The sequence below is a fragment of the Brachyhypopomus gauderio genome, chromosome 18 (assembly GCF_052324685.1).
Source record: "Brachyhypopomus gauderio isolate BG-103 chromosome 18, BGAUD_0.2, whole genome shotgun sequence".
Taxonomy (NCBI): Eukaryota; Metazoa; Chordata; class Actinopteri; order Gymnotiformes; family Hypopomidae; genus Brachyhypopomus; species Brachyhypopomus gauderio.
The window spans coordinates 3,488,280-3,507,278 of record NC_135228.1 but is presented as its reverse complement, the minus strand read 5'-3'; the positions used below and the strand labels follow the sequence as shown (position 1 = coordinate 3,507,278).

The window sequence follows — 18,999 nt, the reverse complement described above, 5'->3', positions numbered from 1 at the left end:
GATTGGCTGATCGTCCCACAACTCAACACGGCCTATCATGAGGAATGCTAGAAAAAATTCAAAACCACGCCCTCTTCACATCTTTTTTCAGAAGAGACCATTCATTTACAGAGCTACTTTCATAGCATACATGTCAAATAACGTGGAATTGTTACAAACCCACTGTGAGCGAGTGGCATCACATTTGTAATATTTGCGCAAATTAAGATAGTTTATAACATTCATTTGTTAATTGTTATGCTATTTAGCTGTAAACTATGAGCTTGGACATGATCAGTGATCAGTGTACTGTGGTGCTGTAACACAATACAACACCACAGTACACAGGGCAGCACATTTTTGTATATAGTCCTGTGTATATACTTGTATATAGTCCTTATATAGTCCTGTACTGATGTGTTGTACACTTATGTAGTCCTGTGTTCTATATTGTACACTTATGTAGTCTTGTGTACTGGATTGATCACTTGTGTAATCAGCTATTACATTATGTACATAATCAGTCATGTGTAAAACAGACCATTGACTGCAGGAGTCCTTGAAGAGCCTCCAGTCTGAAGTGGACTTGTGCTGAAACTGAACTTTTCTTGACCTGAAGGAGTGAACAGTACCGAACCAACTTTATTAGCTTAATTAATCGATATTAGACAGAGAGGAATACAGACTTAATCAGGCTCTACAGACTGAAACCTATAATAAAACCCCAGTAAAACATGAATATTAAACATTACTATTACCAGTCACTGACACTGGTGTCTTATACACCTACTTTTCTTAGACCACTGCATTGATGCCTGTTTATTGTGTCCAGGTGTCCATAAAAACTCTTCTCAATTCCATATTTCAGGTCTACATTCTATTACTATCATATTTTGAACATTTCTCTATTTCTATTTTGCTGTCTGCTTGTTGTGGACATCATTGTGATGCCACTCAGATTGATTTCACTCCAATTTCAGTGCATCTATCCACCCATCTCTTACCTCCATATGTAATGTTCAGTGTCACTGGTGCAGTAATGTGATTCCCATGCAGTGCAGGAGCACAGACGTTCCCTCCTGTCTGAGCTGTGATGTTGGTCTGCACCAATTCATCCATTTGGATAATATACTGTTGCTCTTTCCTTTATTTTAAGTATCTCCACATGCCAGAAGTTGTAGAAGCCTGAACAGGGAGCACACAAACCCAAAAGTGCACATCCAAAGATGAACATACATGGTTACCTAGGCTTAGATAAAAGTAAAGTGTTCTCTGTTTTTAAATAAACATACTCAGGGCTAAGCAATTAAAAATTAATATATAATTTCAAGTCATGTGCAATACTTTTAATCTGCATGTTAAACATTTTAAAGAAACATTTAGAAATGTTTAGGGGTTTAAAATCAGCAATAGTGAATATAGTGAATATTTACTTTGTCTGGCTTTCCTAACCAAGATTCTACACTGAGATTTGTGTGTTAGATTCCCCATCTCCAGCAACTCCATTCACATGCCAAATCGTGCCATGTGTTACCCGTTGTGGTTTCTGTCTCATAGCATATGTTATGACCCAGTTCCAACTGGGACTAACAATGGTGGTTTATTTAGTGATGAAACTATGATCTAGTTCATTATTTAATGTATCTATATAATAAGTTTAGTAACTTGCAGCTCTAAGTGGAAAGTTAGCTGGGGTAACCGAATGAGAGCTGTGCTCACCAAATTAGACCTAGTTCAGACACACCATGAACACCTGAGGTTCCACAGAAGACAAACGAGGGAAAATTGTGTGTGTGTGTGTGTGTGTGTGAGAGAGGGAGGGGTGTAAAGTTGTAGGTGTGGCTGTGTGAGGGAAGAGTATAAAGGTGTGTGTGTGTGTGTGTGTGTGTGTGTGTGTGTGTGTGTGTGTGTGTGTGAGGGAGGGGTATAAAGGTGTGTGTGTGTGTGTGAGGGAGGAGTTTAAAGGTGTGTGTGTGTGTGTGTGTGTGAGGGAGGGGTATAAAGTTGTGTGTGTGTGTGTGTGTGTGTGTGTGAGGGAGGAGTTTAAAGGTGTGTGTGTGTGTGTGTGTGTGTGAGGGAGGGGTATAAAGTTGTGTGTGTGTGTGTATGAGGGAGGGGCATAAAGTTGTGTGATAGTGACCTCGGGATACACTGAGAGTGAGACCTGTGCACAAGAAAGCTTTTTGTGTTCTTTTCCATCAACACCATTACTTTTATCTTTTAATAAAGAGGCCTCAGATGCGATTAATGTCCACAATTCTGTACTGCGACATGAAACCAACAAGATCAGATACACAGGCAGGGTTGCCAACTTTTCAAGATCGCTTAGAGTGAGATTTGAACCTGGAGACAGTGGCGAGTGTAAATTGTTGACGGGGGGGTGGCGAACATAAATTGTTACCGGGCGGGCTGTAAAATGGACACAAATTAAATATTATATCGCGATCTATCGATCGCCAGTGGTTGGTGCCAGAGCGAACTAGTAACTCATTGAATCATAGATGTGGATCAGAGGTAAATAAACTAGATTTTTTTTTTCGGCGTGAGAAATCACAAGTGTGCCGTGAGAGCGTGTGAAAACGGTCAAATGCGTGTGTCTCACACTTAATGCGTGAGAGTTGGCAACCCTGCACAGGCAACAGTTGATAAATGAATTAAAATGTATTTGTAAAAGTCAAAATGGGATATGTACAGCTGAAAATACATACATACCACACAGACATCAGGTTGGCTAATGTTGAAGCTGAAAATGAACAAATATAAATCTCCCCTTCCTAATCATAATTACCAAAACTAACTGACCTTCATCAAAACCAAAGTAATTGGAGTCTACTTCCTGCTTCCTTGCTGCTCAGATGTTACTCTGCTAGCTCTGCTTGTTGGTCTGTACCAGGAGAGGCCAACCTGCGGCTCTTTGCCTGGTTTCATGCGGCTCCCCAACCTGCACAAACGGTCTGTGCCGTGGCCCGGTTACCTCATCAACTCTGAGGTCGACACACTGCTACCTCTTCGTGGTGCGCGGTTTGTTTACAAGCTTAGCAAATCGCTAATACTTTTAAAACCAGCGTAGTGGAAAACACGCATTTGACTGTCTTCACACGCTCACACGAGTACTAATTCGCCAACTACTGGCGATCGATCGATCACGATATAATACTTATTTTTTGTCCATTCCCCCCCCACCCCCCCACAACCCCATCAGCAATTTACACTCGCCCTCTCCGGTCAACAATCTACACTCGCCACCCACCCCCCGGTGGCTCTTGGTCTCTGACGGGTTGGCCACCCCTGGTCTGTACAGTTATTTTTGTTAAGTTAATTTTACAAGTTAAAAGGATTCATCGTTTCATTATTTTTCTAGGTAAGTTTTTCATTTATCTATGACATATTGATTCCCAGATAGCATACGGATGTGGGTCACTCCTGGCTGAGATATGGCACTGGTGGCCCACTGTCAGGACACGCAAACTGCATGTGAGCCAGAGGTGGCCCTCATGCAGTTTGCATGAGGTGGGTTTTGGATTTTTAGAACAGGGAGGCGAAACAGGGGCTTGCCCCGTTCGCCCCACACATCGACCTGGTATTGCAGTACCTCCAGGAACGGTGCACCTTCCTTAGGGGCAGTCATGGCCTGGCGGTTAGGGAACTGGTCTTGTGACCGGAGGGTCGTGGGTTCGATTCCCAGACAGGCCATGACTGAGGTGCCCTTGAGCAAGGCACCTAACCCCAACTGCTCCCCGGGCGCCGGGCTAGGGCTGCCCACCGCTCTGGGTACGTTTGATCCACAGCCCCCTAGTAATCACTAGTGTGTGTGTGTGTGTGTGTTCTGACTGCACAGATGGGTTAAAAGCGGAGGACAAATTTTGATTGGGGTGTAAAAATCACAATTGACAAAATATGGCTCATTTCATTTAATTTCATTTCATATTGAAAACACACATTTGGCACACAAGTTCCAAAACAGATGTGGTCTACTTCTGGCACAGATATGGCAGTGTTACCTACATGTGTGCCATAAGTGGCCCACATACAAAAAAAATCATAAGGCCCACAAGTTTCAAAACAGATGTGGTCTACTCAGATGTGGTCAGGTTTGTAAAAGCAACAGCTGAATTCCCCATAAGTCAGGTGTCTTGGTGGTCTCCATTAGTAGAGTCATCTACTTGCATGGTCACTCAGTTTGTAAGGACAGTCCGATTTCTTAACAAGGGATTTAATTGAACTCCAAGTTAAGTGCAGTGACTTTTTTTGAGATATTTTATGTGTCCATCCCTCACTTTCAATAACATTCTATGTGAGCTGCATAGTGTTCTTTTGTTTATATGGTGATATTCAGAGGTGGGTAAGAACGCGTTACACTTACTCAAGTAGCTTTTTGGACAAAAATGTACTTGTTAGTGTAGTTTTAATATGAAAGACTTCTACTTTTACTCGAGTAAATATGTGCTGAGAAAAACGCGACTTTTACTCCGTTACAATCGGATTTGTGCCGCACGCTACCGTTACTTTCGTTTTGTAAATAATTTGTGTTTTCAGTGAGAAGACCCGAGTATGACCAATCAAATGAAGCCGGTCAGTCACGTGATCACATATGCCAGGGGTTCTCAACCTTTTCTATCTTATGGCCCACCTGTTTACAACTTGAAAGCGTCAAGGCCCCCAGGAAAAAAAAACTCAACTTTTGTGTAAAACTGTTTTTAGCTTTTATTACTAAGTGATGACACTGAAAACTTGAGATCTGGGTTGTGTAAAATGGCTTGCAAAATATCATCCATTTCAGTACACAGAAAATATGTACAGATTTTAAACAAGCAGACTGTGAGATGGGATTTGTCCTCTTAGCCATAGCTCCAACAAGAAGTCAACAAGAACAGGTCCAGTGTGTTGAGCCAAGTCTCCACATCTGTGATAATCATAAACACACACCATAAATTATCTATTTACAATAACATATTCCCAGCATAAGAGTATATATAAATTGTCAATTTTGAGCAAAAGTTAATACTTACTTATTCATTTAATGGCAGCATCAATGTGATTGTTGAGCTTGCCTCTGAGTCACCAGAAGATCCACTCTTGGTGGGATGGATGAGAGACAGACCCTTAAGGTGGCATCCAGAGTTGTCTTCAGTCTGTTCTTGGATTTTGACTTGGTTGTGGCCACAATAGAAAAACCAGACTCACATAAATATGTGGTTGTGTATGGCAAAAGAAGCATTATGGCCCTAACAGCAAGAGAGTGGAATTCCTTTGAAACATTGATCCAAAAAGAACACAGATCAAATCTGGCATGCTGCAGCTTTAAGCTGCTGTCTGATGACAGTTCAATTAGCTGAGTTTCAAGTTCTGTGGGAAGTGCAACATCAGCAGGGTCAATAGAAAAGGGGTCCAAAATCCAAAGATTGCCGTCTCTGGGATCCTCTGGAAAGTATTCCATGAACTACTCAGTCAGCTGTGACAGGTGATTGGTGACTGTATTGGTGACATTGACATGTGGAGAGCTCTCCAGAACTTCACTTAAAAGCTGAAACATGTCCAGTCTGTCTTCCTTAACCCGCCGGTACCACAAAGCCAGTTTTTTCCTGAATCCTTCAATCTTTTCAGAAACCAAAAAGATGTTGCTATTTTTCCCTTGGATTGACAGGTTGAGCTGGTTCAGTTGTGAAAAGATATCAGCAAGGTAGGCAAGTTTGGCTAGAAAGTTTACATCAGCATAGTGGTGAGCCAGTGGGGATTTTTTCTCTGACAGAAAACAATGGATCTCACATCTGAGCTCAAACAATCGATTGAGGACCAGACCTCTCGACAGCCATCTCACCTCGCTGTGATACAACAGCTGAATATGCTCAGCTTCCATACTGTCACATAATGCAGAAAAACATCTGGAGTTCACAGCATTTTTCTTCACATAGTTCACTGTCTTGACAGCCACATCCATCACTTCGTGGAGCTCTGGTGACATCTTTTTTGATGCCAAGTTCTCACGGTGTAGGAAACAGTGCGTCCATTTAGCGCTGGGTGCCCTATCAAGGATTTGTTTGACGACGCCACTGTGCCTCCCAGTCATTGACGCTGCACCATCCGTGCACACCCCCACACATTTGCTCCATTCAAGACCATTTTCACAGAAGTACCTGTCGATACAACGAAAGCATTCCTCTGCTGTTGTTCTGGTAGGCAACTCACCACAAAAAAGCATGTCTTCATGAAAGGTACTGTCCCAAATGTACCTCACAAAAACGAGCAGTAAAGATGCGTTGCTAACATCAGTCGACTCGTCTAGCTGCACCGCATAATGTGGACTTTCTTTAATTTTGTCCAAAAGCTGGCTCTGTATATCGGCCCCCATCTCAACAATCCATCTACTTATAGTATCATTGGAAAGCGGAACCTTCAGTAATTTTTTTGCAGCGGCTTCCCCAACCATCTCGCGGCACATATCCACGGCAGCCGGCAGCACCAATTCCTCAGCGATCGTAAACGCTTTTTTACTCCGTGCAACATGTCTAGCTTTGAGGTAGCTAGCTTTCAGGGCACATTTGGACTGCGAAGTGAGGGAAACAATTGTTTTCTTTTGGAGCTGCAGTCCTTCGTGTTTTCGTTGAAAGTACTCCACTGGCTTTGCCACAAGTGTAGGGTGTTTCGTCTCGAGATGCCGCTTTAGTTTCGAAGGTTTTAGTGCTTCGTTTGAAAGAGTCAAACCACACTCCACACACTGGGCTTTTGGGTTCACATCACCTCCTTCCCCCTGCGCAAATCCATATTTGATGTAGTCTGGGTCGTACTTGCGGATTTTTTGCTTTTTATGAAGAACAGGTTCAGTTTTCTTGTGTCGTTTCAAAAACTTCTCCATCTCGTTAGCTAGCTAGTTAAAGTTAACTGTCTGGAAAAAGAGTGCCGTGGCCTCGAACCAATGATGTTTAGTTGTTATTACTTCGGGGCTTTTTTCTTAATGTACCTTTATATTAATGATTATAATTTGAACATTATTAATCTATCAATTTTACTTGTTCTAAATTTTATTTTTTTAGGTGTACTTGTATGATTTAACGTGCTCACTACAGACTAGTAGCTACCTCTGAGGATGAGCCTGCGGACCCCTAGATGGTGCTTCGCGGCCCCCTGGTGGTCCGCAGCCCCCCGGTTGAGAAACCCTGACATACGCAAACTTTCCCCACCGGTAGCAAGAAAATGACAGAAAAACCTCCCGAGCATCCCCATACAGCCAATGTTTACATTACAAACGTGTAAAAAGGACATTTAAATAATGCACAGCGCATTATTTAAATGTCCTTTTTACAGTTGTGTCTGCAAACATGTGGACATTTGAGCCTACAAGAACTCAACATCAAATATGAGGAAACACGATCCGATAAGTTTGCCGTACGTATAATTTTGTGTAATATTATATCTCTGAGGCATAACGTTTGCATGATGTAATTATTAAATGATTTAGTTGAACCAAAGTTTGCTACAAATTTATTCAGTTGGCGTCAAGTTGTAGCTACACGTATTGGCTGACAGTCTCATCAGTCAGTGCCTTTGTGGAACACAAGTTACACAGGCCTAATAATTAGGAACAAACAAAAATACATATTATTTATAATAAAAAATTGTTATATATTATATTTATTTATAATAAATTATTTTTATCATTAAGTTATTGTTTCCCGTAATTCAATTTCCCATGATGTAATTTATTGACACGAGACAGTACTCATGCATTTACTCACTACTTGAGTAGCTTTTAATGAAAGTACTTTTTTACTTTTACTCAAGTAAATTTTTTGGATGCATACTTTTACTTTTACTTGAGTAACATTTGGTTCAAGTAACTACTTTTACTTGAGTAAAATTGTTGAATACTCTACCCACCTCTGGTGATATTGTGCAACTGTACAGGCCCTGACATAAGTTCTGTCGCTTATCCATGTTGTGGAAACAAAAGCTTACAACCTGACTTTAAATTCATCGATTGGTTTTAGAAATGACTCATATGAAAGCTGAAACCCTCCAAAATGAGATTTAATTTACGAAAATAAATTTGCCTCACTGCAGAAATCTTGATCATTTAATGAACACAGAAAGGTCAGATTTTGGCAAGACAAAAGTTTTGTCGCCTTGTCATATAATGCACCCAATCCTAGTTTACAGCCTCACCTGTGCTCACTAATTGATTGGTTAATTAGTGGGTGTGTATAAAAAGAAATCCAGCACCCCAGACCTTCACTTGCAACTTGACCTCTGACAACATGCCAAAAATCCATCCTGCGACCAAAGCCTTGATTATCAAGACGCTGAAGACCAAATCAACTGCAGAGGTGGCTGGCACCATTAATGTGTCTCAGCGTCAAGTACAAAGAATTTTAAAAAGATTTGAAGAGACTGGAGATGTTTTTGACGAGACCAGGCCACAAGACAACTGCTCGGGAGGAACGTTGTTGGTTAGAAAATCCAAAGCCAGTCCCTCTTCCACTGCAGCAGAGCTCCACCAGGCCTGGTCACCTCAAGTCCCTGTGTCAACTAGAACAGTTTGTAGGATTCTGTCTCAAAATGGCCTCCATGGTCGAATCAGTGCCCAGAAGCCAGCACTAACCAAAGGCAGGTAAAAAAAACCATGTGGCATTTGTCAAGGCCCACAGCCTGCTAAATGGATGGATGCTGGAAAAGTGGCAGAAGGTGGATTTCTCAGATGAATCTTCAGTTGAATTACACCACAGCCACCACAAATACTGCAGGAGATCCAAGATTCACCCAGAAAACAGTCAAGTTCGGTGGTGGAAAGATCATGGTCTGGGGTTACATTCAGTATGGTGGTGTGCGAGACATTTGCAAGGTGGAAGGCAATATCAATAGCCTAAAATATCAAGAAGTATTATCTACATCTTACATTCCCAATCATAAAAGGGGTCAAATTTTGCAGCAGGATGGTGCTCCATCTCATACGTCCATCTCTACATCAAAGTTCCTCAAGGCGAAGAAGATCAAGGTGCTACAGGACTGGCCAGCCCAGTCACCAGACAAGAACATCATTGAGCATGTTTGGGGTAGGATGAAAGAAGAAGCTAGGAAGACAAAACCAAAGAATTTTGATGAACTCTGGAAGGCATGTAAGACTGCGTTCTTTGCTATTCCAATGAATCATTGTCGAACCGCATGGATGCGGTCCTTCAAACTCATGGAAGTGACACAAAATATTAAAAATGGCTCTAATAGCACCACAACACCATTCACCAGTGTTATGAAGCATATATTTGTATATGAAGTGAATTATTTGTTTGATTTTCACCTTACTTTCTGTGGGCGACAAAACTTTGGTCTTGCCAAAATCTGACCTTTCTATGTTCATTAAATGATCAATATTTCTGCAGTGAAGCGAATTTATTTTCGTAAACACAACGAACAGAATTTGTGATGCCCAAACTGGTAAGTGAACAACTTGATGGTTTACCTAACTGTCTACTGTGAGGGCAATATGTCATTTAAGATCACATAACATTATGATTTAGTACATTAGCAGAAAAACTTTGAATAAGGTTGATCAGCAATTCGGTTCAGTGATTCATTTGTAATCATGTCCTTGTTTGTGTGACGGGCAGGGTGAGCGAAATAAAATGGAATTGCGCACTTAAAATGAAAAGTGCGCAAACCAAAACCCGTGACATGATCGGAAATAAGGATATAATAACCAGCGGTCAACTGGTACAAAGACAAGACAGATATAGGCAAACAAACGACCCTCAGGTGAGACGGATCACGGACTCCGCCCACCTGAGGGATGCACACCATGCAACAACAACAACACATCTGCCGCTGTAAACGGGGGCGACCAGTAGGGGGCCTGCCGTACCGTGTGTACCGTTTGTGTGTAACCGGCGTCAGGAGAATGTGTAGAGACAGAAAGTACTATGTTATGTCTGTCATCCCTCTGTTGACCATCAGCTCTTTCTGTGTTCTCTTAAAAACAGGAAATATTGCATGTGGGCTGTGGGAGTGGTGCAAACCACATCAGAACAGGACGACCTGTTCTCAGTTCCTCTATCTAAACCACACATGTCACTGGCAAGTACACATGAGGCGCCACAATGGCAGGACATCGGTGAATGGATGATGGAGATATCTGACATTACCGATTGGGAGAGAGTTCCTGGCAGGAACACAACGTTCAGTCCTAGCAGGAGGGTGTGGATGCACCCAGCTCCTTATCGACTCCCCTGCTGGTGGGGAGTGGAACTGATGGTGGGGAGTAAAACTGATTTACCAACTTGGTATTTTTTTAGCCGCCTCCCTTACCCTCTCAGAAAAAGAGGAAGAGGAACTCAGAACTGTTCCTGCAGCATTATGGGCACAAGGTAAGAGTGATGTTGGGGCTCATATGGGGGGTGTGAGTTCATACACATCATCCCCAAAATCTGACTATAGGCCAAATCAACATCAATACCCTTTGAAGCCTGAGGCGGTCAAGGGAATTAGGCCAGTTTTCCAATCACTTAGGCAAGCTGGAGTGATCGTACTGTGCCCTAACTCACCCGTGCGCACTCCAATTTTTCCAGTTAAGAAACCAGGGCGGGAAGAATGGCAATTTGTGCAGGATTAGCAAGCTGTCAATGCAGCAGTACACGTTAGAGCCCCAGAAGTGCCAAATCCACACATTAGCAGAAAAACTGTGAATAAGATTGATCAGTGATTCAGTTCAGTGATTCATTTGTAATCATGTCCTTGTTTGTGTGTAACCGGCGTCAGGAGAACATGTAGAGACAGAAAGTACTATGTTATGTCTGTCATCCCTCTGTTGACCATCAGCTCTTTCTGTGTTCTCTTAAAAACAGGAAAGATCCATATTAGGAGGAAAACACATGTGAGATGAAAACTGTCTACTGTGTATTCTCCCCCCTCAGGTTCTCAGTGTGTCCAAATGTACTGTGAACATGTGATAACAGAATAAAGGAGATTGGACTGTAAACATGTGATGATAAAGGAATAAAGGAGATTGGACTGCCCTCTCTCCTCACAGTTCTTGTTCTAGCCCTCTTGTCGTGTTCGGGTCAAATCTGACCGATTTACAACTTAAACCACTCATAAATATTGTGTTTTACATCTGATTGCTGCAAGGCCTTATGCCATCCTCCACACTATGCACTGGAACATATAAAAGTGATGATCATCTTTTTCATTGAATTTTGAGTGTTTTAAATCAACGTTTTACATCTGTGTTGTTGCCGGTCAAGCGTGACCGTCACAGGAAATGAATGGGTATTCAGAATATATTCATCTATCAGACAGAAAACATCCCCATACACACTCACACACACACACCTACACACACCTAAACACACCTACACACACACACACACACACACACACACACACCTACACAGACACTCACTCACTCACTCGCTCACACACACACACACACCTACACACACAGACACACACACACACTTACACACACACACACCTACATACACACACTCACTCACTCACACACACACCTACACACACATCTACACACAGACACACACACACACTCACTCACACACACACACCTACACACACACAGACACTCACTCACTCACTCGCTCACACACATAGACACACCTACACACACACCTACACACAGACACAGACACACACACACACACGTTATGCCTATGTTTGCAAGGCCCACTCTGATCTGAGTGCCACTCATGTGCATGAATTCACATGCACACACACACCTACACACACACCTACACACACACACACCTACACACACACTCACTCACACACACACCTACACACACCTAAACACACACAGACACACACAAACACCTAAACACACACAGACACAGCTACACACACACCTACACACACACACACAGACACACACACACCTAAACACACACAGACAGACACACAGACACACCTACACACACACCTACACACAGACACACAGACACACACACATGTTATGCCTATGTTTGCAAGGCCCACTCTGATCTGAGTGTGACATGCAACTCATGTGCATGAATTCACATGCGTGCATGCACACACACACACACACACACCATGTTGAGTTTGGTATTTTATTGATTTTTTATTACATGTTCCTTTTGTAATATATTTTCAGTGCATTTGTATTTTCACTAGATATTTTATGTGTAATTCTATAAATTCATGATAACTACAGTGGGGAAAATAAGTATTTAGTCAGTCACCAATTGTGCAAGTTCTCCCACTTAAAAAGATGAGAGAGGCCTGTAATTGACATCATAGGTAGACCTCAACTATGAGAGACAAAATGTGAAAAAAAATTGAGAAAATCATTTTGTCTGACTTTTAAATAATTTATTTGCAAATAATGGTGGAAAATAAGTATTTGGTCACCTACAAACAAGCAAGATTTCTGGCTGTCACAGACCTGTTTAAGAGGCTCCTCTTTCCCCCACTCATTACCTGTATTAATGGCACCTATTTGAAGTCGTTAACAGTATAAAAGACACCTGTCCACAACCTCAAACAGTCACACTCCAAACTCCACTATGGTGAAGACGAAAGAGCTGTCGGAGGACACCAGAAACCGAATTGTAGGCTGGGAAGACTGAATCTGCAATAGGCAAGCAGCTTGGTGTGAAGAAATCTACTGTGGGAGCAATAATCAGAAAATGGAAGACCTACAAGACCACTACTAATCTCCCTCGATCTGGGGCTCCACGCAAGATCTCAGCCCGTGGGGTCAAAATGATCACAAGAACGGTGAGGAAAAATCCCAGAACCACAAGGGGGGATCTAGTGAATGACCTGCAGAAAGCTGGGACCAACGTTACAAAGGCTACCATCAGCAACACACTACGACGCCAGGGACTCAGATCTTGCAGTGCCAGACGTGTCCCCCTGCTTAAGCCAGGCACGTCTGAAGTTTGCTAGAGAGCATTTGGATGTTCCAGAAGAGTATTGGGAGAATGTCATATGGTCAGATGAAACCAAAGTAGAACTATTTGGTAAAAACACAACTCGTCGTGTTTGGAGGACAGTGAATGCTGAGTTGCATCCGAAGAACACCATACCAACTGTCAAGTATGGGGGTGGCAACATCATGCTTTGGGGCTGTTTCTCTGCAAAGGGACCAGGACGACTGGTCCGTGTACATGAAAGAATGAATGGGGCCATGTATTGTGAGATTTTGGGTGCAAACCTCCTTCCATCAGCAAGGGCAATGAAGATGAAACATGAGATCTGCATGGAGGAATGGGCCAACATACCAGCAACAGTGTGTGCCAACCTTGTGAAGACTTACAGAAAACGTTTGACCTCTGTTATTGCCAACAGAGGATATACAACAAAGTATTGAGATGAACTTTTGTTATTGACCAAATACTTATTTTCCACCATTATTTGCAAATAAATTCTTTAAAAGTCAGACAAAATGATTTTCTCAATTTTTTTTTCACATTTTGTCTCTCATAGTTGAGGTCTACCTATGATGTCAATTACAGGCCTCTTCTTTTTAAGTGGAAGAACTTGCACAATTGGTGACTGACTAAATACTTATTTTCCCCACTGTATCTGAGATGTTGTTCACAGTTAAAAGTGTTTAATAAAACCAATAAATTTGGTGGTGAAAATGTTTTTTTGTGTTAAAACAGACCGGTCTTTGGAGACCGGAAACACTACAGGTAGGAGATGTGAGGTCAACAAAACCGAAGGGCTAGACGAGACTCTCATGCTTTTTTACTTTTGCAATAAAACTCTCTTTTAACCATGTCTGAGTCCTTATCTAATTTCAGGAAATTTCCACAACAGATGGAACTGTGGCTAACTCTCTAGCTAAGAAGTTGAACTGGCAGGGCATAAATGGGAAAATGGCATTCAGCAGCTTGTTCCTAAAAGATGTGATTGCTGGTAGGTGCTGTATTATACCACTGACTTGTTTGATTACCATAAACTCCGAATCCTTGAAATTTACTTAATGCTTTAAAGCAAAATGTCTGTGTCAGCTGTAATAAAGGAAGTGTGTAACTTCAGCATGAGTGTGAATAGGTTTATCTTGCATGGTTAGCGTTTTTCATTTTTAAAAGGATAAAAGGCAATAACTAATTTAAATAGGTGGATTAAAATATACATTGAGCTCAGTAGTGCATTTTTGAGTATTGTGTTTCCAATTTGATTAGAAATATTGATAAGCTTCTTTAACACTTGCTTTACTAAACAATCTCATTTTTTGATTTGCTCTTTGTTTTCCACAAAGGAGCTGTAAGAAGAAATCAGCTCACCAGACTGGCCACAAATCAAGAAATTGAGTTCTACATTAAAAGATGGCGAAATTTAGCAATGGACAAAGAAGGAGGGAGGAAGTTACGGCAGTGTGTGTGATTCACACCAAATTTGTAACTTTGTGGTTCTGCTTGGAGGTTTTCATGTAAAAGAAGAAAAGTAGTTTTTCATAACAAAAAATATACGTATAGTTTTTTATACAAAAAAATCTATGTACTAAAAAATACACATAATGTACTATGATTTCAGTGTTTGTATTAAATGTAATGAACAGAACAAGCAGGACAGTAGTTTTGAATGTTGTCAAATACTGTTATGTGAATCAATCCAATGTTCTGGACAGTGAAATGGAAGAAGGAGGAGGTTGTTTTGAATGTTAGATTAAATTCTTTTGCACTAATTTTGTGATTTCAGATGACAGGCTATATGGTGCAATTTCACCTCTGTTCGTAACTATATGTCACTGAATGATTAAAAAAAAGTTTTTAGGTTCATTTGTTGTACTTTTAGAAATGTGTAGACCAGTCATAATGGGGAAATATGAAGGCTAGTGGTTGTCTAGTTTTAAGTGAATTTGAGTGTCAGTAGGACATGGATCTGTCATTGTAGTGTCCCTCCTCCATCCGTGAGCGGTCTGCCCAAGTGTGTCAATTCACAGGGCAAGTGAGCCGGATCTGGGCCAGAATAGTTTTATTGTCTGAAATGAGTCTGGTGCAGATCTGTTCCAGATATGGCCCACAACTTGTAGTCAGCTTCTGGTCCACATTTGGCCCAAATGTGTGCTTCATGTGGCCCTAATCTGGTGCATATGTGTCCCAAATCTTGCAACCAGGAGTGGTCCACCCAAGTACCATCCATCCTTGTGGCAAGTGGGCCAGATGACAATGGGCAATGTGAGCCAGATCTGGGCCAGAATAATTTTGATGTTCTGGTGGGCTGATTGTTCCACAAAAATTGCAAGTGAGCTGTTTTCGTGCATTTTCATGTGCTTACTGTCAGCAACTGGTGTTGTTCCCGGCCGTGAAATTCCTACCAGGATTTCTTGCCCTGAGTGTCAATAGCTGGATTTTAAATTGGATATTTGAGCCCTCTGTCCAGTGCTTTTGATATTGTTTCCATTGTGACTTGCTCCAAGTGTGTCAAACCATCTCAGAACCTCAGGAAGGAAGTCATACCTCACACTCTATAAGGGAAGATGAGTGATTTCTGGATTCGATTCTTGCCACATATACTGTTTCTAATAAGAGAGACGTCTCTCTGCATTGTCGCAGCCGGATGAACTGGGGGCAAAGCCTAAGCTCATCTTGGCCTCCACTCTCAACTCAGAAACAATAACAATGATAAAAACTGGACTCTAGAAACCTTCAGTGAGTTCAAAATGCTGCCGCGAGGGTCGTGACCCGCAGGAAGGATCATAATAAACCCGCAATCAACTCACTGCTCTGGTTACCTACCAGTTCTAGAATAGTGTCTGTTCCAGTCAGGTCTCTCAGGTCTTCAAACAGTAATCTACTGGTGATTCCTAAAACCTGGTTAAAGATTAGAGAGGGTCCTTTTAGCCACTATGGCCCTAATCTCTGGAACTCACTGGAAAAATGGTACAGTTGAATCTGTCTGCACTGGTGATAGACAAAGGCTGCCACTTTTGGGTGGTAGTAGAATTAGTTTGGTTTTGGCTTATGAAAATTGTATTTAGAATTATTATGGTAGAATTCAGATAAATAGAAATTCACACACTCAGAAAGTTTGTAGCGCAAGATAGGACTCCATGCCTTGTCCTTATCTCGCACCCCAGAGTCACAATACCACTTTTTACAAACAAGGACTTGATCTTAGAGAGACCATTATATTTATATATTTTTTACATGCTAATGTGTACTTATTCCTTTCATTTTCTCCAGTAAGGAAGGACTTTATTTCATATGTATTTGTTTTTGAAATGTGTGAAATGTTTGAAAATATTTTTAATTACAATATTCTGTCTTGTGATTTTGTAAATGCATCACACTCTTGTGTACATACAGTAAACTTTAAAAATACTTTAAGGAGTATATTTCAAGTACATACATAGTAAGCTGCAAGTAATATGCCAAGCAAACTTAAAGTAAACTAGTGAAATAACAGTATACTTAAAGTATACAATAAAAATAGACTCAAAGTCTAACTAGTACAATGGCAGTATATTGATGAGTGTACTTGTGGCATACTAGAAGGATATACCAAGTACATTGATAGCATATAGATGAGTATACTAGTTTTATACTATAAAGTGTACTTTTGAAAACTTAAAATGAACTTTAAAGTATACTTTTATAAACTAGAAATGTTCCAATTTAGTCAGAAAAAGTATAAAATTGGTATACTTTCTAGTACACTTAAAGTATATGGTCTGTAGTATACTTGCTATACTTATACTGAAGTATACTTAATAAAATGAACTTTAAGTATACTACTTTTTGCTAAGGGAAGGTGAAACCAACTGTACTGCAGATCTCGATATAATGACAAGATTTTTTAACATTCTTGGCAGCAATACGCTTCCGTACTTGAGGGAGGTAGGTTAGTAGTTTTATTTTATTTACTATGACACCGCCCATTATCCAGTGTAAAACCTGTTTGTGTATATGCACATTTACAGATATTTACACCTGATACATCTGTTTAGTGATTTGTGATGTCTCCAAGCATTTTATCGTGTATCCGTTTATCATGTTGTGCTTCACATATGTCTAGTTAATTCTCAGAATTTCTCAGTAAATGCCGCTTTATTGTCGAAATCAGTTTTGGTTGCCTGTTGGTTGTGTTATCGCATGACCTAGTGCAATAACATTCTTTAGTCTACCTGTTACATTTCCCTGTCCCTGTTTCAGGGCAGGGACGTAACACCGTGTTATCATTTTCTGCTGCCTAACTGTTTTCGGGTATTCTTCCTTATCTTGTAGATTATTACTCCTTGGTTTTATAATCCCTTATTTAAACCCTGCTGGTCGTTTTGTTTTTAGCTTTGTTTCTTTGGTCCCACTGGCTGTTTGAATCTGGTGCTTGTTATTGAGATAATGGTTTTGCCCCCTCTGCTTAGCATTTACCTCCCGATTCTAATTGTGAATCATTATACTGAAAAACTTCCATCTAAAATGTTCAAGTAGGTGGTTTTATAAGTGACTATATGATTCTTCTGAACTTTTTTATAAATACATTAGAGTCAAAATACTGTATGCATGTAAATGTAACTTTTGTAGATTTGTTAAGGCTTCAAGTCTTCAATTAAAGAAGTTTGTTCTGTTAACTAAGACTGACTAAACTGTTCCTTGTGTAGTGCAGTTTCATATAATTCATATAAATTTACAGCTTCAGTTCAGATACTCAGTGTATCTCTCTTCATACAATGGAAATGCAGAGTCTGACTTTCATCGTTCAAATGGAATTGAACTGGTTCAGCTACCAGATGAGGACATGATATTCAGTTACTTATTTTAATACAATAATGGTGTGTTGGATATAGAAAGTATGTATCAAATAGCAATTATGTGTGTAAGAGACAGTCAGTTACTCACTCCAGTGTACAGTGTGGATCCTCCAGTAGAGCAGAGAGTTGCTTCACTCCTGAGTCTCCTGGTTTATTATAGTTCAGATTCTGCTCTCTCAGGTGTGATGAGGGGTGTTTCCATGTAGCTGAACACAGAACAGCACAGCCTTCCTCTGTAATACTGCAGTCAGACAGACTAGAGAAAAGTTGCAAAATTCCTTAGTTGCAACTCAGCACAGACACTCCCACACCAGTTATGTTTCTGCCCCACTCATGTACACACAGTCAGAAAATAATAATCCTGAAAACATAATATATGGTATGTGTGTAAGTGTGAGAGAGATGGTGTTGTATAAAGGGGGACAAAGCAGTTGAGAGAGTGAAGGGGACGTGTATCTGATCAATACATCATGTGTCTTTGTGAGAATATGAGAAAGAAAGAGGAAAATAGAATGTAGGCAATGTAGGTGTCTGTGTGAGAGAGGCTCTAGGTTGGCCAGTAACACAAATGGTGTGCTATGATGAGCAGGCTGCTATGCTATGTGGAGTATGGAAATTACGATAATCCAGACTTCACAATGATGGGGATGGAATGGATAGGCATATCGTATGATGATGATGATGATAGTGATGATAGTGATATGTACAACCCAGATTACTATATCAGACAGAAGTCAGGAAGGCTTTTGCTGAAAATATAAATGAACAAAGAAACAGATGCTGACTAACCACGTAGAGACTAACTTACCTACACCAGACGAATACAAAACAAAGACACAAATCTTCCCTATCAGAATCAGAATATCTTTATTGTCATTATACCAGGTATAACAAAATTAAGGTGCCTTACTTGTGGTGTAGAGTGTACAATATATATATATATATATATATATATATATATATATATATATATATTTTTTTAAGACTAGGTTTAAAAATTACAGAATTTACAAGAACGTCTTTAACAAAAGACAAATAGCTTTAGAAGCAAACGTCTCTACAAGACCAACTGGTAACATCAAAGTCAAAAGTCAAAGTCAACTTTATTGTCATTCAGACTTTACACAAGTGCACAGCTGAACGGAATTGCGTTTCTCCAAACTCCAGTGTTAAAGCACCAGAGCCCAGAGTGGCCGCTGCAACTAGTGCGCCGCCGATTACGCAGAATGGGGGGATAAACATAGAAATAACATTAGGAGGAGACAAAAAAATATGACCACAGATTATTCTCGCAAACAGGA

At 40.7% G+C, this 18,999-nt stretch overlaps 1 protein-coding gene, 1 long non-coding RNA gene and 1 pseudogene across 3 annotated transcripts in view; 2 read left to right on the top strand and 1 right to left on the bottom strand.

The window, feature by feature from the left end:
- The window catches only part of LOC143481749 (NACHT, LRR and PYD domains-containing protein 3-like), a 40,100-nt gene extending 22,092 nt beyond the window's left edge, over nucleotides 1-18,008 (bottom strand). Inside the window, exons 1-4 of one of the 2 annotated variants that reach the window (XM_076979886.1) lie at nucleotides 17,787-18,008; nucleotides 15,687-15,761; nucleotides 984-1,164; nucleotides 521-592 (exon numbers count right to left, since the gene is read on the bottom strand). In XM_076979886.1, the coding sequence (XP_076836001.1) occupies nucleotides 521-592; nucleotides 984-1,098 (187 nt within the window). In that variant the 5' untranslated portion in view covers nucleotides 1,099-1,164; nucleotides 15,687-15,761; nucleotides 17,787-18,008. The remainder of the gene's footprint in view (nucleotides 1-520; nucleotides 593-983; nucleotides 1,165-15,686; nucleotides 15,762-17,786) is intronic. The other variant, XM_076979885.1, reaches the window with a different exon arrangement.
- Nucleotides 3,465-3,593, top strand: LOC143482481 (U2 spliceosomal RNA; annotated as a pseudogene).
- On the top strand, nucleotides 10,047-17,462 carry LOC143481775 (uncharacterized). Its single transcript, XR_013122069.1, has 3 exons — nucleotides 10,047-10,331; nucleotides 13,746-13,860; nucleotides 14,207-17,462. It is a non-coding gene; the product is annotated as an uncharacterized LOC143481775 (long non-coding RNA).
- Nucleotides 18,009-18,999: the final 991 nt, after the last annotated feature.